The sequence below is a fragment of the Chiloscyllium punctatum genome, chromosome 11 (genome assembly GCF_047496795.1).
Source record: "Chiloscyllium punctatum isolate Juve2018m chromosome 11, sChiPun1.3, whole genome shotgun sequence".
In the NCBI taxonomy this organism is placed as follows: Eukaryota; Metazoa; Chordata; class Chondrichthyes; order Orectolobiformes; family Hemiscylliidae; genus Chiloscyllium; species Chiloscyllium punctatum.
The window spans coordinates 61262327-61285559 of record NC_092749.1 but is presented as its reverse complement, the minus strand read 5'-3'; the positions used below and the strand labels follow the sequence as shown (position 1 = coordinate 61285559).

The window sequence follows — 23233 nt, the reverse complement described above, 5'->3', positions numbered from 1 at the left end:
ATGCATACACTTGAATTTAACATCTGCCCTTGCTTTGATTTTGATGTGAAATCAAAATTGTGTTCTAAATTGGTGCGTTAAATAAATTAACTACCAATTAAGTAATTCTAAAATATAACTGCCTGGAGTATTTGGTGCTTCGATATATGTATTAAAATCTGATGCAAAGTGTGAAACATTATAGCGTAAGAAACTGAGTAGTATTCTGCATGTTAATTCTATGCACGAGAAAGCCAGTATATAAACTTAATTGTGAAATGACACTGTTCATATCATGTTTTTTGCAAATATTTGAGACAATTTTAAATACAGTTACAACTTCTTTATAAACATTTTATGCTTCTGTGTGCATTTTTAGTTTCTGGAGGATTTTTATAAACAAAATATAACAAAATGAATCAATGTATTCAGCAATTTACACAGAAATTGATATTAATTATATGTGAAGGAAAACTTTGAAATTCATCTTTTTTTTTACACCCTCTGAACGCTCAAGTAATTCGTAGCCACTGAATAACATTTGGAATATTTTGATAGTTTGTAAGAAAGGTGGGCAGGGAATTGGTATAGCAACAAAAAAAATACTGCAGATGCTAGAATCCAAAGTAGACACACAGGTGGCTGGAAGAACACAGCAAGCAAGGCAGCAACAGGAGGTGGAGAAATCAACGTTTCGGGTCGAGATCCTTCGTCCTGATTAAGGGTCTCAACCCGAAACGTCGACTTCTCCATCTCCTGATGCTGCCTGGCTTGCTGTGTTCTTCCAGCCTCTTTGTCTACTCAGGAAATTGCATAAACTTCAATAAACAGTATATGATGAATAATTGGCCATCCTTTGATGTTTGAGGTTTTAATGTTGGCCCCCATAAGACATGGGAGTAGAAGTATCAGTCTGCTTTGGGGTTCAAGAATCGTGGCTCATCTAATGATCCTTAACTCCACTTTTCCTCCCTTGACACTGTTCATGGTTAAAAATTTGTCAATGTCAGCCTTGAATATGCTTTTAATTACTCAGCTTCTGCAGCCTTCTCTGGTAAAGAATTCTGCAGATTCACTAACTTCTGAGAGAAGAAATTCCTCCTCCTCTCTTCAATGGGTGAACACTTAACTTGAGGCTATGCTCTCTGGTCCTACACTGTCCCACAAGGGGACAATCCTCTTAACATCTACCCCATCAAACACCCTAAAAATGTTGTATTTTAGTAATTTGTCTGTCTTTATTCTGGTTAGCCCATGAGTACAGGCCAAATATACTCAACTTATCCTCAGAAGAAATTCCCTCCATATCTGGGGTAAATCTTGTAAACATTTTCTGCACTGCCTCCAATGACAGTGAATCTTCCGATTAATAAGGTGACTGAAGTTATTCCATCTGTGCTGACAAGTGCCTTGTGTAGGTTGAAGTTTCATGTATAGAACAAAGAACATTACAGCACAGGAACAGGCCCTTTGACTCTCCAAGCCTGTGCCGATCTATTTCGTCTATCTAAATCTGCTGCCTATTTTCTAAGGATCTGTATCCTTTGCTCCCTGTCCATTCATACGTCTGTCTAGATATATCTTAAATGATGTTATCATTCCTGCCCCTACCACCTCCACTGGCAACACATTCCAAGCACCCTCTGCGTGAAGAACTTTCCACCTATATCTCCACTAAACTTTTCCCCTCTCACTTTGAACTCGTGACCTCTAGTAATTGAGTCCTCCACTCTGGGAAAACGTTTCTTGCTATCCACCCTGCCTACACTCCTTATGATTTTGTAGGCCTCCATCAGGTCCCGTTTCCTCCCCCAAATCACCACCTTTCCAATGAAAATAATCCTAATATACTCAACCTCTCCTCATAACTAGCACCCTCCATACCAGGCAACATCCTGGTGAACCTCCTCTGCGCCCTCTTCCAAAAAGCATCCATATCCTTTCGGTAATGTGGCGACCAGAACTATAAGCAGCATTCCAAATGTAGCCAAACCAAAGTCTTATGCAAGTGTAGCATGACCTGCCAACTCTTGTACTCAATACATCCAGTGAAGGAAAGCATGCCGTATGCCGCCTTGACCACACTACTGACCTGCGTTGCCGCCTTCAGAAAACTATGGACCTGAACAGCCAGATCTCTCTGTACATCAATTTTCCCCAGGACATTTCCATTTATTGTACAGGTCACTCTGGAATTGCATCTTCCAAAATGCATCACCCCTCATTTGTCCAGATTGAACTCCATCTGCCATTTCTTTGCCCAACTCTCCAATCTATCTATATTGTATTGTATTCTCTGATAGTCCCCATTCACTGTCTGCTACTCCACCAATCTTAGTGTCATCTGCAAACTTGCTAATGAGGCAACCTACACCTTCCTCCAAATCATTTATGTATATCACAAACAAAAGGGGTCCTAGCACGGATCCCTGTGGGATACCATTGGTCACAAGGTCTCCATTCTAAGAAGCTTCCTTCCACTACTACTTTCTGTCTCCTGTTACCCAACCAGTTCTCTATCTATCTAGCTAGAACACCCTGGACCTCCTGCGACTTCACCTTCTTCATCAGTCTATCATGGGGAACCTTATCAAATGTCTTACAAAAGTCAATATATGTTATATCTACATCCCTTCCCTCATCAATCAACTTTGTCACCTCTTCAAAACATTCTATTAGGTTTGTAAGACATGACCTTACCTGCACAAAACCATGCTGCCGATCAGCGATAAGCCGATTTTCTTACAAATGGATATATGTCCTATCCCTTAATATCTTATCCAGGAGCTTCCCTACCACTGATGTCAGGCTCAGAGGGCTGTAATTACCTGGATTATCCCTGCTACCCTTCTTAAACAAGGGAGCAACATTTGCGATTCTCCAGACCTCTGGGACCTCCCCCATTTTCAAGGATGCTGCAAAGATATCTGTTAAAGCTCCAGCTATTTCCCCCCTGGCTTCCCTCAGAAACCTGGGATAGGATCCCATCTGGTCCTGGGGACTTGTCCACCTTAATGCCTTTTAGAATATACAATACTTCCTCAATCCTGCTCGCTAAGAATATCTCATGACCTCTTTTAGCCCTCCTAATTCCTGTTTCAGATTGGACCTACATTCCCAAAATTCTTCCAAAGCTTTGTCTGTCTTCAGTCGCTTAGACCTTCTGTACGCATCCTTTTTTCTCTTAGCTAGTCTCACAATTTCGCCTGTCATCCATGGTTCCCAAATCTTGCCATTTCTATCCCTCATTTTCACTGGAACATATCTCTCCTGAAATCTAATCAACCTCACTTTAAAAGCCTCCCACACATCAAATGTGGATTTCTTTTCAACCAGTTGCTCCCAAGCTACACTCCCCAGCTTCTGCCAAGTTTTGGTATAGTTGGCCTTCCCCCAATTTAGCACTCTTTCTTTAGGACCACTGTCGTATCCACAACGTACAGAATTGTGATCACTATTCCCAAAGTACTTCCCCACTGAAACTTCAACCACCTGGCCAGGCTCACTTCCTAACACCAGATCCAGTATGCCCCCTTCCCAAGTTGGACCATTTGCATACTGATCTAAAAGACCCTCCTGGATACTCTTTTACAATTTCTGCTCCATCCAGACCTCTAACACTAAGTGAATCCCAGTCAGTGTTGGGAAATTTAAAATATCCTATCACCACCACCCAAATGCTCCTGCATATTTCTATCATCTCTCTACATATTTGTACCTCAATCTCACGTTCACCGTTGGGAGGCCGGTAGTACAATCCCAACATTGTTACCGCACCCTTCCTATTTCTGAGCTCTGCCCATATTGCCTCACTGCTCAAGTCTTTCATAGTGCCCACCTTCAGCACAGTTGTGATATCTTCTTTGACCAGTAATGCAGCTCCTCCACCCCTTTTACCTCACTCTCTATCCTGCCTGAACCATCGATGTCCTGGGCTATTTAGTTGCCAGTCATGCCCTCCCCTTAACCAAGCCTCAGTCATAGCAATAACATCATACTCCCAGGTATTAATCCAAGCCCTAAGTTTATCTGCCTTACCTACTATACTACTTGCATTAAAATAAATGCACCTCAGACCACCAGTCCCTCTGCATTCATCCTCCGCTTCCTGCCTACACTCTTCCCCTTAGTCACTCTGACTTCATTAGCTACTTCCTTTAGAGGCTTTAGTTACTACCTCCTTCCTATCCACTAACATCCCCATTTGGTTCCCATCCCCCACCTTATTAGTTTAATCCCTCCCCAACAGCATTAGTGAAAGTACCCCCAAGGACATTGGTTCCAGGTGTAAACCATGCAATTTGTAATAGTCCCACCTCCCCCAGAACTGATCCCAATGTCACAAAAGTCTGAACTCCTCCCTCCTGCACCATCTCTCAAGCCATGCATTCATCCTGAATATTCTGTCATTGCTGCTCTGACTTGCACATGGCACTGGTAGCAATCCTGAGATTACCACTTCTGAGATCCTATTTTTTAACTTGGTTCCTAACTCCCTAAATTCTTCATGTAGGACCTCATCCCATTTTTACCGATTTCATTGCTGCCTATATACACCATGACAACTACCTGTTCACCCTCCCCCTTGAGAATTTTCTGCAGTCAATCTGAGACATTCCTGACCCCTATAGTATAGCTCCTTAGTTAGCTAACAGTCAATGGTGCTGTGGGTGGTAAAAGGAAACAGAATTGGGATAAAGGGACCATTTTCAGGGTTGAAAGCTGTTTTTATCGTCCATTTCCTTTTGAAGTAAAGACCATCATTCCATTTGCCTTCTCTATTACATGCTGAACATGGATACTAGTTTTTGTGATGTATGCACAAGGTCTCTAAATCCCACTCCAGCATCTTTCTATAGTTTTTCACTATTTAATAATGCTTAGTTCCTTTACTTGTCAAAATGCATAACCTCTCATTTTCCCACATTATTTTCCATAGAGCAATTGTTTTGCCCACTCTCTTAACCTCTGTAGACATTGCCATCCTCACCACTTGTACTCCCACCTGGTGTGTCATCTGTAAACTAAATTGTAGTAATCATTAATATGTATTGTAAATAATTGTGGCCACAGCACTGAACCAAAATGCACTACCCTCATTATAGGTTACCATTCTGAAAATTCCCCCCCTTTGTCCCAAGTCTACCTTCTATTACACTCTCCAACAATACAGGCTATTCGTTTAAATGCAATACCTTATTGAACACATTAGAAAATCCAAAATGTTATAGTTACTGGTTCCCCTTTGTCCATCCTGCTAACTATCTCTTCAAAGAACTATAACAAGTTTAATAGGCATGATTTCCTCTTCATGAAACCATGCCAACTCTGCTTTATGTTATGTATTTCCAATTGCTCTCCTTTATCATAAACTTCAACATTTCTGAATGAGAGATATTAAAGCTTACTAGCCTGTCAGTCATTTTGTTTCTATAACATTTTGAATGAGAGATTGGCAGTTTTCCAATTCTCTGGGACTTGACCAGAGTCTAAGAATTCTGAGAAAATTACACTATCTCTAGAGCAAATTTCTTTAATATCCTCTGGTATAACCCATCAAATCTAGGGACCTATTGACTTATCATCCTATTAAGTTACCTATGCTTTTTCTCTCATAGTTATTAGACTTATGAACATTGAGCAATATATTGAGAGAAGTGGAAATATGTACAAAGCAGCAAACCTATAAGGTTTGAAAATTTATATCACAAATGTTATGGACCAGGCCAGACACCCTCAAAACATTTCAAGAAAGTAACCCAGATCCTAAATTTGCTAGTTGTTTAAATAGGTGTAAATTGGATATTGCAGGAGTGATGTGGCTGGCCTAACCACTTAATTTTAAACAAAACAGAATTTATTTGGAAGATTATCGAATGAAATACAAACAAAAGAGAACAAAATATAGAATAACTTAATCTGTTAGGTTTTCGGATAAATTATCCCAATTTAATGATGCTGTTACAAATTCCTGCAACAATCCCCATAAACACCCTTGGAAAATGTAAAATCAAACACGGTCTTACAGGAGAGATGTCAGAGAGAGGGAGGATCCGCATGGACCTGCTTCTTTGGGTCCAGCAGCTTTGCAACTGACTGCTTGCGAAAACCAAACCAGACAAGAGAACTGAGCTAGGAGAACAGGCCACTCTCCTTTCGTTGTACAAGTGTTTTATTTTAAACTTAAGTCTTTTGCATGAGGAAGTATTGGTTTGCTATCATCAAATTGGTCCGAAAAATCTCCAAATCTAGACATACTGAAGCCTGTCTCTTTGTGACCACTCTGAGGGGAAAAAAAGGACAACATAACTTTGTTAAAGGAACGGCATCATACAAACTGTTCAGAGCAACTGTTTAATGCTAGTGTTTAAGATTTATCTAGACTCTTTGAACCCTAACCCACATCCTTTGACCTTGAAGAAGGGTCACCGGGCCAGAAATATTAACTTTTTTTTCTCTCCATGAATGCTGCCAGACTGCTGAGCTTCTCAAGCAATTTCTGTTTTTGTTTTGGATTTCTAATAATCAGTTCTTTGTCTTTGTTTACTTGAACCCTGTTCCTCAAAGACTGATCAGCATAATCATCTGTTTCTTCTTCAAATTGACATAACTTATTTTTGTTTATATTAAAAGTTTCATGATTAAGTATTTGCTTTTCTTTGCATTATTGTCAGACTGGTAGATCAAAAAGGGTTTATCAAAAGAACAATCACTTAATTTTATTCTCACAGGAGAGTAGGGACCCTCGTAAACTTCATTGGTTATTTGAATTGCTAATGGAAGCCCCATTGAGTGGAGAAGGAGGATCATTTGCAGATGCTTGGTAAGTGATTAATAAATTCCCTTCTCCCTTCAAAAATGGACTTAAGAATTTGAGGAAATGGCTATTACCCTGAAAAGAAAACTAAAATTCAAAAGAGATAGTGCAGATAGGAACAAAACATTGCAAAGGTACATCAGGTTGAGTGGACAGAAGTATAGTAATTAAAGTTCAGTTTAGTCAATCTTGTGGTCATTCATTTGGGCTTCAAGAATGTAAATTGAAGTATTTTTTAAATACTGAGGAACAAAACAACTAGTAAATCTAAATTCACACATCATTAAAATCCACTCAGCAGGTATAAAGTGCGAACAATAAAGTGAGTGGAATGTTCACTTTTATTTTAAATGGTTTGGCATAAAAATGATTGGGGTGGGGTGAGTGAGAAAGTTGTGCTTCAGTTTTTATAGAGCTTTAGTCATACCCTCTCTGGAGCATTGTGTTGAATTTGGCACTAAATCTTGGGGAGGATATTTTAGTTTTGGACAGGCTCCATGGTAGGTTAACTGGAATGATGGCTTTAGATGGTTATCTTACAAGGATAGATTGAATAAAGTTGAATTGCATTTCTTTGAGTACAAGCTGTTGACGGATGGTCTGACTAAAATGTTTAAGATGTTCAAAAGATTTAATGGAGTAAATACTGAGAAATTGTATACCAGCTTAAGAGCCAAGAACCAAAATATAACTGGGTCTGACCCATTTCCTGTGCTTCTCACCTCATCCCTTCTTTCCATTCCACACCAAAGATTGGGTCCCCCACTTGTCAGTTTTCGCCTTACAAGCCTCCCTCTCCAAAGCATCATGACCATTTCTACTACCTCCAGCAGGATACCACTACCAGACACACATCCTGCACCCCCCCCCCCCACCCACTGCTGCCACTGCCCCCTTGTCAGCATTCTGTTCCCTCTGGGACACCTGATCCACTTCTACTCCACTGCCAATACTCCTTTCACACCCCAGTGGCACCTTGCCATGTAACTGCAGAAGAATAACACTTGTCCATTTACCACCTCACTCCTTACCATATGTTCTTTTCTTGCATGGTGCTGTCTGCTCGGTCTCCATGTACTCTTCAGTCTGCCACACCCACATAAATAAGATCCTTTCTCAGTTATTTTCAGTTCTGACAAAGGGTCTCCAGATTCACTGTTATCTGTTTTTCTCTCCATAGTGTGTGCCAGACCAGCTGAGTTTCTCCAGCAATTACTGTTTTTGTATGCTAAAACTGAAACTGGAAAATTCAGGAATGACATTTGGAACTGTTTACTACTCCAGTCAGCAGCTGTGGTTTCGAGAGCTATTGGAACTTTGAAGATTGACCATTTTTTTGTTGGATAAAGCCATCCAAGTCTAAGGAGCAAATGTAGGAAAAGATAGTTGAGCTGCGGATTAGCTATATTGCTTTAAATGGCCTGCATGTTAAATGGTTGGCTTCTGTTCCGAAGAAAAGGATTCCATAAGACTGTACAAAATAGTAACAGGAGAAGGCCATTTGACCTCTTTCAGCCTGCTCCGTCATTTAGTAGGATTGCTGATCTGACACTCCTCACGTCCATTTTCCTGCCCTTCCTTTAATCCACGATTCCCCTACTGATGAAGAATTTAGCTATCTTTCTCAGCCTTAAGTATACACAGATTGTATCCACACAGCTCTGTGCAGAGTTCCAAAGCCACTCAACCTTTAAAATAAATTCCCCTTTATTCTGAGACTGTGCCCTCTGCTCTCACTGTTCCATGAGGGGAAACATTCTTTCAGCATTTACCCTGTCAAGCCCTTAAGAATAAGAATAAGAATAACAATAACATCTCAATGAGATCACCCCTCATTCTTTTGAACTCTGAGTTCCTGTTCCAACCTGTTTAAACTTTGCTCATAAGACAGTACCTGCATACTTGGGATCATCCTAGTGAACTTTCTCCAACTGCCTCCAATAAAATAATATATTTTAAGTAAGAGGATCAAAACTGCTCATGGTACTCCAGGTGTGGTCTCTGTGCAATTTCAGTAAGAGTTCCTTACTCTTCTGCTCCAACCCTCCTGGGATAAGGACCAACATTCCGTTAGCCTTCCTGATTACCTATTGCAACAGTGTGCTAACTTTGTGTTTCATGTCCAAGGACCCCTCAGTCCCTTTGTGTTGCAGTTTTCTTCCTTCCAATATGAACATCTTTGTTTTCCCACATTATACTCCATTTGTCAACTTTTTTGCCCTCTTACTCGTCATTTGTGGCCTTCTCTCAGCCTGCCTTTCTGCCTATCTTTTGTGTTGTGTAACAGATTTGACTACACTGCATCCAATTCCTTCTTCTAAATTGTTAGTATATATTGTAAGCAGTTATGGTTCCAGTCCTGCTCCCTGTGGAATACCCATTGGTCACAGGTCACCAACCTGAAAAAGATCTCCTAATTCCCACTTGTTTCCTGTCCATTTGCCATTCTCTATCCATGTCAATATGCTGCCTACAACACTGTGGACTCTTATGACTTAGCCTTTTATGAGATACTATGTTGAATACCTTCTGGAAGACCAAATACAATATATTTATCCATTCTGGTTGAGACTTGCTCAAAAAGCTCTAATAAATTAGTTAAATACTAATTTCCTTTCATGAAACAGCATTGTGCTTGAGTAGATTACCATTTTTCAAATGTTCTGCTATTACTTTCTGAATTGATTCCAATACTTTTCCAACATCAGATTTTAGTTTAGCTTATAGTTACCCACTTTTTCCTTCCCTCCCTTTTTGAGTAGGGGTGTCACATTTACATTTTTCCAATGCTCTGGTACAGCTCCAAGGAAAATTGAACCAATGTGTTCACTATCTCTGTAACTCATCCTATGTGTTATGTGAAAAGGCTGAATAAAACATTTATTTATTGACTGGAGTTGTCAGCCAAGCAAAGAATATTTGGATGTTCGCATACGGTTTAGGAACTTAAATTACTTTAGCCATGATTTCTTGTTTTTAATTGGCACAAATTGGAAAATTGTTAACAAAGTTGTGTGCATTGAAAAATTGAAATCTGCTGTAAAGACTATAATACTGTAATGCTGTAATCCTTTAGCTTTGTCAGCCACTGCTGTGCACATTCAAAACCATAATTTAAAATGCTAGTACTTCACAATAGTTGCATTGCATAAAGCAGAAATCGATATGATGATGCAAAACAGTAGATTTGTCATGGGCTAGTTATGGTGGGTATAGCGGTATATGATGCAGCCTCTCGTAGCCACTTATCAAAGCAATCACTAATCTCAGAATATTGAGGGTAAATTTGTTGTTGGAGCTAGGGAACCTGCCAATCATCTCTTGCTCATCTATAATTGGGAGCAAGCTATCTGCTCTGTGAGAGAGAATGGAAATTGGGCCGAAATAAAGTGATGCTGTTTTGGGGAGCTGTTCATGGGAAAGATGTTATTGTATAATATTTGCTGTCGAATTCAGTAAGTAGCCAGGGAACAGTAATCTTGAGCATAAATTTCCAAAAAACAAAGCTGGTTAACATGCACTGGGACTTACCTGTTGGTCTTGTGTTGGGAGAGGTAAAATGTACATCTTTCCTGAGATCTATCAATAAGATACAGGATATCTTGGTATTCAAATTCTTTTGGCTGGGAGAGTAATCTGGTGGAAGACAATTGGCTAGATTGGCTAAAATGTTTTGTACACAATTGCCATTTAACGTTAAGGAGCTGTTGCTATATAAATGATTCTCAAAAATGATTGTGCTCAGGTTTTTTGATTCATCAGGTACGTCTCTTCACTTTGCTAGATCAATCCAAGACTCATCTTCCTTGATTAGTCTTTCCACAAACCTGTACATTCCCTGTTTTTTGCAAAAAAAACCCTCTCTTTTAATAGTCTGACTGTAGATGACTTCATATAACAGTAATCCATGCTCAACCTGTTCTCTGTATTAATAAAAGTACTTTCCTTTCCTAGTGATAATTCTAAATATACTGTCTTCTCTACGTTAGCGGGAAATACTTAGCGTATCTCTCCTCATAACTATGTAGTTTTGAAACTTTGTGTAGTGATTCTGCTTATATAATCATTGTGACACCTATCCTTTTTGTAATGGGGTACCCAAAACACACTGCACAATCTAGAGCTGTGGCATAATTACTATCTGAATCGTCAAAAAGATATTCTGGATTAGTGGTGCTGGAAGAGCACAGCAGTTCAGGCAGCATCCAAGGAGCAGCGCAATCGACATTTCGAGCAAAAGCCCTTCATCAGGAATAACGCAAAGAGCCTGAAGCGTGGAGAGATAAGCTCGAGGAGGGTGGGGGTGGGGAGAAAGTAGCATAGAGTACAATGGGTGAGTGGGGGAGGGGATGAAGGTGATAGGTCAGGGAGGAGAGGGTGGAGTGGATAGGTGGAAAAGGAGATAGGCAGGTCGGACCAGTCCGGACAAGTCATGGGGACAGTACTGAGCTGGAAGTTTGGAACTAGGTTGAGGTGGGAGAAGGGGAAATGAGGAAACTGTTGAAGTCCACATTGATGCCCTGGGGTTGAAGTGTTCTGAGGCGGAAGATGAGGCGTTCTTCCTCCAGGCGTCTGGTGGTGAGGGAGCGGCGGTGAAGGAGGCCCAGGACCTCCATGTCCTCGGCAGAGTGGGAGGGGGAGTTGAAATGTTGGGCCACGAGGCGGTGTGGTTGATTGGTGCGGGTGTCCCGGAGATGTTCCCTAAAGCGCTCTGCTTGGAGGTGCCCAGTCTCCCCAATGTAGAGGAGACCGCACTGGGAGCAACATATACAATAAATGATATTAGTGGATGTGCAGGTAAAACTTTGGATGTGGAAGGCTCCTTTAGGGCCTTGGATGAAGGTGAGGGAGGAGGTGTGGGCGCAGGTTTTACAGTTCCTGCGGTGGCAGGAGAAGGTGTCAGGATGGGAGGGTGGGTTGTAGGGGGGGGCGTGGACCTGTCCAGGAGGGAACGGTCTTTGCGGAAGGGGTGGGGAGGGAAATATATCCCTGGTGGTGGGGTCTTTTTGGAGGTGGCGAAAATGTCAGCAGATGATTTGGTTTATGCAAAGGTGGAAGGTGAGCACCAGGAGCGTTCCGTCCTTATGGTTGGAGGGGTGGGGTCGGAGGGCAGATGTGCGGGATGTGGACGAGATGAGTTGGAGGGCATCTTTAACCACGTGGGAAGGGAAATTGCGGTCTCTAAAGAAGGAGGCCGTCTGGTGTGTTCTGTGGTGGAACAGGTCCTCCTGGGAGCAGATACGGCCGAGACGGAGGAATTGGGAATACGGGATGGCATTTTTGCAAGAGGTAGAGTGGAAAGAGGTGTAATCCAGGTAGCTGTGGGAGTCGGTGGGTTTGTAAAAAATGTCAGTGTCAAGTTGATTGTCATTAATGGAGATGGAGAGATCCAGGGAGGGGAGGGAGCTGTCAGAGATGGTCCAGGTAAATTTAAGGTCAGGGTGGAATGTGTTGGTATAGTTGATGAATTGCTCCTACTCTGCTGAGGACATGGAGGTCCTGGGCCTCCTTCACCGCCGCTCCCTCACCACCAGACGCCTGGAGGAAGAACGCCTCATCTTCCGTCTCGGAACACTTCAACCCCAAGGCATTAATGTGGACTTCAACAGTTTCCTCATTTCCCCTTCCTCCTCCTCACCCTATTTCCAACTTCCAGTTCAGCACTGTCCCTATGACTTGTCCGGACTTGTCCTACCTGCCAATCTCCTTTTCCACCTATCTACTCCACCCTCTCCTCTCTGACCTATCACCTTCATCCCCTCCCCCACTCACCTATTGTACTCTATGCTACTTTCTCCCCACCCTCACCCTCCTCTAGCTTATCTCTCCACGCTTCAGGCTCCCTGCCTTTATTCCTGATGAAGGGCTTTTGCCTGAAACGTCGATTTTGCTGCTCGTTGGATGCTGCCTGAACTGCTGTGCTCTTCCAGCACCACTAATCCAGAATCTGGTTTCCAGCATCTGCAGTCATTGTTTTTACCTTCAAAAAGATATTGACATGGTGAGTGGATAAATAGGTGGGAGATAAAATCCACTGCGTAGAAGTGATGCCCTTTGATACAAAGAAAATGGAGGCACAGAAGAAAACAAAGGGTCCTATTCTGAATGGTGTGCAGGAGCAGGGAGACGTGGGTGTCTCAGTGCATAAGTCATTAATGTTGCAGTACCGATAGAAAGCTAATACTAAAAATGCATACATTATTCTAGGCTTTACAAATAAGATCATGGAGTACGAGAGCAGATAGGGTATTTCTGAATTTGTATAATTTGACTGGTTAAACCTCAGTTGAAGTGTTATGTCCAGTTCTGGATGCCACATAGGAAGGACACAAACACATGAAAAACTGCAGAAGAGGTTTTCAAGAGTAGAGTCAGAATGTGTGGTGCTGGAAAAGCACAGCTGATCAGGCAGCATCCGAGGAGCAGGAGCATCGAAGTTTTGAAGAGCTTCTGCTCAAAACTTTGACTCTTGAGCTCCTCCAAAACCGCCTGACTGGCTCTGCTTTTCCAGCAGCGCACTTCTTGACTCTGATCTCCAGCATCTGCAGTCCTCATTTTCTCCTAGTTTGCAGAATATTTCCAGGAGTGTGACACCAGTTATGATGAAAGATGGGAAACTTTGGGATTGTTTTTCTTGGAGAGGAGATGACAAATTGGAGATTTGAGAGAACTTTTCAAAGTCATGGGAGATGTGGACAAAGTTGATAGAGAAGAACTATTACCATTCATAAACAGATCACAAACTAGAGGGGTAGTTTTAATGTATTTTTCAAAAGAAGCAATGTGAGCTGAGAAAAAGATAGCAAGTAGTTAGGGTATTAAATGTACTACCCGGAAGTATATTGGGGCAGGTTCAGTTGAGGCATTTAAGAGGGTGTTGGATGATTATTTAATTTGAAACAATATGCAGGGTTGTGATGAAAAGGCAAGAGATTGGCACCAAATGAAAATGTTTGAGGCTTAGTTCAGACACAGTATGCTGAGTCGCCACCTTCTGCACCTTAATGATACTGTGATTCTATAAATTTTAATGTTTATGCACTTCGCACACATTTTCGAATATCCCAAAGACCCTTCATGAAATTATGTGCTGGTCCTTGTTTTATGTTGACCTACTTAGCATTATTTGAATTGCATTTTTTTTAAAAGCCTGATTCTTTGAATTCGATTGAGATTTCTAGTTTAATTTTGTTACTCTCCTTGCCCAAGCTTTGCCTCCCAGCATTGTCTTTCTCTTTTGCTCTGCTTCGTTCCAGCATCGCCACTCTTGCCCTTTCCTCTTATCTGCAAAAGTTGAATTTGTACCACTAGATGTAATTGACTACATAAAAGTATTTTCTTTGTATACATTGTATTTATTTTTTAATTATGTGCTTTTTTGTGTGTTATTTAAACTGAGAATGCAGATTGTATTATTTGTATGATAGTGTTTCAAGTTGTGCTTTCTTTCTCTGGCCAAGAAACTGTCTGAAGGAACCAATCTCTGGCATGAACATCGATTTGTATGGGAACCAGTGATTCACTTCAAGTTGTTCCCCTTCAAGTGGTACCTTCAGGAACTTTTTGAGGGCTACCTGCTTTTGCCTCCCTCTCTTCATCACTATACTACTTGAATTTGTATTTCTATTCCTTATCTTGCTTTCAACATATATTCTCTCTCTCTCATTTCTTTGTGATTTTTTTTGTCATCTGTTTGCCTCTCTTCTAATCTGACTGTATCCTCCAAACAGCATCCACCTTTCTAATGCTCCATCCTAATATCAAAGGAAGTCTCTAGAGAAACGATCAAATGGGTCCCTGCCCTAACAGGCTAATGTACTGAAAAAGCTTGATCTCTTTGGATGAAGTAGAGCAACTTTATCCAAGACTAGAAATTACAGAATGGAAATGTTTGCCAAAGATAAATTTTTATTAGGGTGTAGTTCAGTCTGCTTTTCAAAAGAAAACTTGAATTGGATTTCGCAATAAAATTCTTCAGTGGTATTTTGATGGCTTGTGTTTCTTACAAAAATTTCCAAATCCAAAGTAACTAAATTCAGTTGACTTCGAGTCTTTCTATGTCACATGACAATAAAATCACATTGGGAAGGTCATAAACTTAACTGAGACATTGAAGGCCACTTAGCCTGTTCTTTGACCCTGGTCTCTGTCATTGTAGGAAATCTTAATTTAGTTCTCCTTATCAGAAAGTGTTGCTGAGACTTCTGACATTCCATGATGAGGCGAGTTAAAAATAAATCTTGCTTCTGAATTTGAACAGGGCAGCATTCTCTGCTTTTATAAACAGATATGGACCCCCATGTCTGCAGGAGGTGTACACATTTTGCAAAAATTATGGCAAAGACATGGAAGAAGTACTAGCAACGTTAATACCTCCAAATCAGGTGGGCTTTGTTAAGACTGGTATTCTGAAATGCTCTCTCCATTCTTATATGAAGCATTCTATGTATCCAGATTGAAAAAAAGTGCTTAATAATCTGATGTGGAGGACTGTGCATATAGTGAAGGGATATATTTGCCAGCAATGTTTGAAAGCAGTATGCACGCACCATTAATCAATACTTGTTCAGTCCCTTCCAAACATCATTGAGGTCTTTTTAAAAACAGTGATATCCAAATTCAGGCTTGATAGTTAATAAACTGAAAGGAGCAAAATCCTTCAGATGACTCCATTGCATTACCTAAGAGAGGTGTTTGGAGCACAAAGAAACCAAAATTGTGATAACTTGCAAGATGGTCTGATGTAGATGGCTGCAATGCCAAGTTTTTTGCAATCCATATTAGAATTCTGCCATGTTTGTATATGTCCAGCTTTGCTTCACAAAGTAAAAAAAAAGTCTCTGCTTGGTCATTGCAAGATGTATGACCACATAATATGACATTGCACCAAGTTCTCAACATTTTGTCATTTGTAGATTAATTTCACTAAGTTGGATCCTTTTTATTAAAACATGAACAACAGTGAGAGTTAAATGTACTCCAGGTTAAGCTTTTAAAATAAGCACTTGAGTTCCATTGAATTCTCAAGTATCTGTATAGCGGATTAATCTGCCTTTCAACACACAAATGAGTTTAGTTCTGGTTGATAATTGGTAAGGAATTATCAAGTACAGCAGTGAAACTGAAAGAGAATTCTGGATTAGTGGTGCTGGAAGAGCACACCAGTTCAGGCACCATCCAAGGAGCTTCAAAATTGACGTTTCGGGCAAAAACCCTTCATCCAAGAGAATTCACCAGATGTGAATTAATCTAGTAAATGTAGTTGTGATATATTTACTAAGTTCAAGATAAAATTGAAATAAAGGCTGATGAGAATGTGATGGGTGGAATCTTCCTTGTAACGGTAGAGCTATGCTTGATGCTGGTCTTGGAGCATGGTGTAAGATGGGAAGGTGCCTGTATGGGGGAGTACCGACAAGTTCGTTCCTGGGGCTGATTTTGGAGGAAGCAACAAGTGATAACCTACCCAGTAATGGCAGTTTGTCAATCTGCATAATTAAGTCCCTGAATGTGAGCAGTTTAGCAAATGCAGATCAGCGTGGCAGAGGATGAGCCTTACACTGAGGCCGAAGCACCTGGCTAGATGCCCATGCATTCCTTTACTGAAAATAGATGGAACAGCAGACACAGTTGCTGTTGCAGGTCATGCTTTGGAGAGGTTTCTGGATGGTACAGTATAAGTCGCAGTACACAAAAAATTGATACCTGGTGGGGCTGCGGTCTTGAAAGTTCAGAACACAGGCAACGAATGTTGCCAGCACAAAGGTGGTTGAGATCTGGATATTGAACTGATCCATGATTAGTTTTTAAGGTTGGAAATATTCCTTCCAATATGCCTTGGTGTGTGTCTGTGTATTTATTGCCCTTTTTATTGCACATTTTTTAAAACCAAGTTGCTTACTCTTCAGTAATTTTTGTAAGGTTTAACGTTTGATTGACAGTTTAGTTAAAAATATTGTGACTATCTTATTGTATCGTGCTTTGTTGCTCAAGTTTAAAGTACTCAGTTTCTTGCAAAGACCTTTGTAGTAGCTTGAAGATAAATGTTAAGAAATATTGTGCCTTAAACTGATATTTGGATAATTCCTTCACTTATTTTTTTCAAGTACAGTTGGAAGTTGGAGTGTCAAAGTAATTTCTCTCTTGATCACCTTTATTGTACTGCAATGAAAGTGTTGCGCCTGGTTGTATTAAAATAAGGCATATTCAACATGCGTTGAGAATATTCCTTGTGCACTATGCTAATTAGTAATTTTAAGTTAACATAACAATCTTCTGAAAATAGTCAGATAAGTTTCAACACCTACCTCATAGAAGTGCAGAAAGATTTATGTGACAGCAGAAGTCCATTTGGTCCAGTGTCCAGAAAAGATCTATCCCTTGGCCTGTAGCACAAAAGGTGCATATTTAAGAATTCATAAAATGTGGTCAAGGTTATGTACACAATATTATTTTAAACCCATGAGAAAAGTGATTTATTATGCATTTGATCTTAAATTTATAAGGTTAAAGGACTAATTAATTTCCTATCTACCTTTATTCAATTTGCAATTCCCGCCTTTGGAAACTATTAGCTAAATCACTGTCTTCTGGATGAATCCTCCCTTCGAGGAAGTATCACTTGAATGAAGTTCTGTGGAGTCTTTTTACAATGCATTTGAAACCACCTCAACAGTTCAGTTTCATTGGAACCAAGGCAAAGTGGCCTAGTTACTATTGCTGGACTATTATTCCAGAAGCTCAGCTCATGTGCTGGGAACTCTGGTTTGAATAAATTTTTAATGTGAATTCTATATTTTAAAAAAAGTGAAATCAAGAATCTCATGATGACCTCAAAAAGATTGGAAAAGTCCACCTGGTTCACAAATGTTCTTCAAGGTAGAAAATCTGCCATTTATGCCTGGTCTAACCTACATGTGACTCTAGAGCACAGCAATGTGGTTGACTCTCAACTAGCAAGCCACTCAGTTGTATCAATCACTTAAAATCTCAGCAAAGAAAGGAAACCACAAGACCACCTGGTATTGACCTATGCACCACAAAAGACGACAATCCTGTTGACCCTGCAGAGTCCTTCTATCTAATGTGGGGGCTATTGCCTTAATTGGGAGAGCTGCCTCTCAAACTAATCAAGCAACAGTTTGACATTGTTATACTCATGGAATCATAATTTACAGACCATTTCCTAGACATAGCAATCACCATCCCTGTATACATTCTGTACCACTGGAGAGACAGACCCAGCAGATTTGGCAGCATAATGACATATAGTTAGGGGTGAGTTGACCTGGAGTCCTCAACATTGACTTTGGACCACATGAAGCCTCATGGCATCAGGTTAAAATGCGCAAGGCAACCTAATTGAAACATACTATCCTCACTCAGCTGATGAACCAACAGTCCTTCATGTTGAACCTCAGTTGGAGAAAGAACTGAGGATGGCAAGAGTGCAATATGCATTGAGTGAGGGACTTAATGTCCACCACCAAGAGTGTCTTGGCAGCAGCACTACTGATCGAGCTGGTGGGGTTTTAAAGGACCTAACTACTAGACTGGGTCTGTACTAGATGGTGAAGGAACCAACAAGAAGGAAAAACATACTTGACCCCATCCTTGCCATTTAGCCTGCTGCAGATGCATCTGTCCTTGTCGAGGCAGAACTTTGTCTCTACATTGAGATTATCTTGTATTGTGTTGTGTGGCACTATCACCATGCTAAATGGGACAGACTTCACAACAGATCTAGCAATTCAAGACTGTGCATCCATGAAGTGCTGTGGGCCATCAATAGCAGCAGAATTGTTTTCCAATTTGCAACCCCAAGACCCAGCATATACCCAACCTTTGTCATCAAACCAGAAGATAACCTTTTCTCTCCATAAGATCTAAAGCAGGGTTTCAACTGTTGCTCATGATTGATTGCAGATCTGCAGTACCATTCACAACTCCTTGGATTCTGAAACAATTCATGGTCAAATACTACAAGACCTGGGCCATATGCAGGCTTGGGCTGACAAGTGGCAAGTAATATTCACACCACACAAATGCCAAGCAATGAACATCTCCTGTAAAAGACACTTTCACCATAATGCCATTGAATGTCAAGGGACTATCATCATTGAATCCCAAACTGCAACACGACGGTTGGAGGAAGAGCGCCTCATCTTCCGCCTGGGAACCCTCCAACCACAAGGGATGAACTCTGATTTCTCCAGTTTCCTCAGTTCCCCTCCCCCCACCTTGTCTCTGTCAAATCCCTCGAACTCAGCACCGCCTTCCTAACCTGCAATCTTCTTCCTGACCTCTCCGCCCCCACCCCACTCCAGCCTATCACCCTCACCTTGACCTCCCTCCCACCTATCGCATTCCCAACACCCCTCCCCCAAGTCCCTCCTCCCTACCTTTTATCTTAGCCTGCTGGACACACTTTCCCCATTCTTGAAGAAGGGCTTATGCCCGAAACGTCGATTCTCCTGTTCCTTGGATGCTGCCTGACCTGCTGCGCTTTTCCAGCAACGCATTTTCAGCTTGAATCCCAAACTGTCAACTTTCTGGGCGTTACCATTAACCAGAAACTGTGGACTTGCTACATAAATATAGTGGCTCCAAGAGCAGGTCAGAGGCTGGGAATACTGCAGCAAATAAATCATCTGTCTCCCTAAATCTTGTCAGCTATCCACAAGGCACAACTCAGGAGTGTGATGGAATAATCCCCTCTTGCCTGGATAAGTGCAGCTCCAATAGCATTTAAGCTTAATACCATTCAGCGCAAAGCAGCCTGCTTGATTAGCATTACATCCACAAACATCTGCTTTTTCTTCCCACTGAAGCTCAGGAGCAATAGTGTGTACTGTCTAGAAGATGCACTGCAGAAGTTCACCAAAGATTCTTAGACAGCACCTTCCAAACAGATGACAATTACCTCCAAGTGAGTTGTGAAATGTATGACAATCTCACTCTTGAAAAAGACAGGACCTGCCAGGAAAAAAGTGGAGACTTATTTTTGGGACCACAGTATTAATCAACATACCACAATTGTTCCTGATGCAATAAAACAACTGTATGCCCCAATACTCTTAGCAGTTCGCTGCCTTGTTAGAAAACGTAGTCAAATAACGTTTTGACATTTCAATGTTCCAAACTAATCTTTGATAATCATTTTGTGGAGCCCTTAAGTAGCACATAATACCCCCCAAATCCTTGGTCCTCTGCTGTTCAATTCTGACTCTGACTTGGCACAATTTGGAGCAAGTGTTCTTATATGCTTGTAATAGTTTGTGCCATTTGAGTTCTCAGCTAAAATCTCAGTTTCAGAAATTGAATTTTGTTTACAACAGACTAGAAATATAGTGTAGGTTGGTTTTGAAAGATAGTTTTTCTTTCATTTTCTACTTCCTACAGCTGCTTTGCAAAGTTTACATATATACAAATAACGTTTGTTATTTTCACTCATCCTGTGGTAACTTTCCCAGAATCGTATGAGCAAATTCATTTAAACTTGCCCTTGGCAGTGTTACCACTAAACTCCGTTCTATTTTTGCCTAACAACCACATGCATGCTTGGCAACAGGAGATGCCAGTGGAAACCTGGATTTCTGTTTTCACACCTCCCAAGCTTTGAGTATGTTGGTAGCTAGATGGCATGCTGAGGATCAGATCTTGAACCTCCTATCTACACTGGATAGAGCCATCAGAGCGCAACCACGGTAAGTTCTCATGCTGAACTCTTTTTAAGAGACAGTGTCCCAGTGTTTACTTGCCTTTCCAGTCACCCAGCCTTCCCCTTCATTTACCCACTACTCTCACCAAGAAACGGTTGAGGCTGGTTGACTGAACTTGAGGTTCAAGAAATTGTTAATAGACAAGAGAGTCAAATGTTCTGGGTAAGAGACAGTAAATTGGAGTTGCAACAGTATTCAAATCAACTACGATTTTATCTAAGGGTCAAATGGTCTGTTCTATCAAGTTATCAAGTCCCTATCTTCCCACACTCAACCCTCCCCTCCCTAAGCATTTCCTTTTCTTTCTTTCTTTCCTCATTCTGTTGTTTGTAACCCAAGGCCAAAGAATGAATTAACATGATCCCAAGTAATTTTGAGAAGATTTGCAGCTCAGGTTGAGGTTCTGGATATAGGTTTGCTCGCTAAGCTGGAAGGTTTGTTTTCAGACATTTTGTCACTATAATAGGTGACCTCTTCAGTGAGCCTCCAAATGAAGCACCAGTGGTGTAGTCCGCTTTCTATTTCTACGTTTGAGTTTCCTAGAGTTGCTGATGTCATTTCCAATGGTGATGTAATTTCCTCTTTTCCTCCGGGGGGGGGGGAGGGGGATGGTAAATGGGATCCAAGTTAATGTGTTGATAGAGTTCCGGTGGGAATGCCATGCTACTTTCAACAAACACATTGACTTGGATCCCATTTGCGCCCCCCCCCCCCAGGAAAAAGAACAGGAAATGATGTCACCATAGGAAAGGGTGTTACCACAAGCAATGACATCACTAACCCTAGGAAACTCAAACATAGATAGCGGGCTACACCGCTGGTGCTTCATTTGGAGGCTCACTGAAGATGTCACCTAGTATGGTGATGAAACGTCTGAAAACGAACCTACCTGCTTAGTGAGCAAACCTGCATCCAGACCCAGATTAATATTTTCCATCATTTCCATCAATTCATTGCCTGAAAACGTGTTGGAAGCAGATTCAAGTGATTTTACGAAAGAAAATTGGATATATACTTGGAAAAGGAGTCATTTACATTTTTATGGGGAATAAGCAAGGTAATGGTACTCATTCAAAATATGTGCGCATGCAGTAGGCCAATTAGCTTCCTTCAATATTGATACTATCACAATGTGAAAAATTAATGCCAATAAAGGAATAACAAACTTAATGGCTGTAATATGTGACCATTAAAACAAAAATTGTGAATGTAATGATCTGTATCTGTCAGGAATGAAAACATTATAATTTACAAAATCCCATTCTTTGTGTTCTATTGCTAGCCGACTGTACGTTTTGCAGGGTGGTTTGGCGCAGCAAGAATGGAGAGTGCCTGAACTAATGCATAGGCTCCTTCAATATCTTGAGCCGAAACTCACGCAAGTTTATAAAAACGTGCGAGAAAGGATCGGAAGGTGAGAGTTCGAGATTTGAATAAGATTTTAAAATATTAGGATTTCTTATTCTTATCAAATGTATATACATGTGGATTTGACGTTTTTGTACATCTGAATTTAAGTATTGAATTGCACAAGTTCAAGATTTATTGTGAGCTCTGCTGTTATTGATACTAAAACACATGGCCAAGAGTATATCAGTCATAATTTGGGATGGTATTTTAGAGCAAATTGCTTATTTTCCATTTTGTATTGCAGTACAAATGTTTAATATTTATTTGATCATCTTGATTTGCATTAACTTGTAGATGTCCACAGTCACAACAAACTGAAAAACCTAATAATACCTTCATATAGCTCATACTGAATTAAATGTATCACAGTCCTTCTTGTTTCCATGCTCATTCTGGAATAAGGTGTGGTCTTAACTATGTGACTAAATTAGCAAGTCAGAGAACATGCCCCAGTATTTTAAAAAGACTTAGAGTAAGGTCTGGACAGCAAAAAGATTGGCAAGTCTGGCCTATAGAGATCCTTTTCAATTTACTAGTACAATAATATTTATTTTACTTCCTGCCCAGCAGCTGATTGAAGTAACAGGCTGGTTAGCTGCTGACAGGAAAACCATTGATAAGAAGACAGAACTGGGGATTCTTGGGGACAGTAGGTGGTCATGGGTTGGTGAAGATAGGTGAGCAACACAGTCAGCCAGTTAATCACGGATGGACGGAGAGATTCTGATCAGCTTAAGATTTGTTTGAAAATGCTACGTGGGGGAGCGTTCTGTTTTTCCTAGCTCATGTGCTTAAAAAGTATTTATTTGTTGTCAACACTGTTTAATTACAGGATATCTTTGACTTTAGGGAGTCTGATTGTAATTAGGTTCATTCGATTATTTTGGGACTTTGTCTTTAAATTTAGAGTAAATGAATGGAATCACGTGACTTGTTCTAATGCTGGAAGCACTCCTGTGTGGTTTGATTGGAGCGATCATTGGAATATTTGGAGTGTTTTATGGGGAGTTGGGTGTGAGGCATTTACACTTGGAAAGAATGCAGCAGTGTAAGTTTACCCTGAGTAGATTCCAAGTTTCACAATATTCCAGAGAGGTGTTTTAAGTATAAGGTTGTAAATTGTCCATTAGATGAAAGGGAAATGTATGGGGTCAAGAATAGCTAATTAAAATTTCTACCTGAATGCAAAGTTAATATGTTTCATTTTGCAATGTGAAGAGAGCATAGGGAGCCAATTTTTAAATCTGATACAGATTTCCAGGAAAGTCAGTGGGTATTATGAACAAATGGTAGTTCTGTGGTTAGC

The 23233-nt window shown here is 40.7% G+C and overlaps 1 protein-coding gene across 2 annotated transcripts in view; it reads left to right on the top strand.

The window, feature by feature from the left end:
• Positions 1-23233, top strand: part of LOC140483029 (proteasome activator complex subunit 4-like) — a 196808-nt gene that overhangs the window by 138359 nt on the left and 35216 nt on the right. For both annotated transcript variants that reach the window (XM_072580909.1, XM_072580910.1), the window contains 2 exons: positions 6711-6802; positions 21800-21931. In XM_072580909.1, the coding sequence (XP_072437010.1) occupies positions 6711-6802; positions 21800-21931 (224 nt within the window). The remainder of the gene's footprint in view (positions 1-6710; positions 6803-21799; positions 21932-23233) is intronic.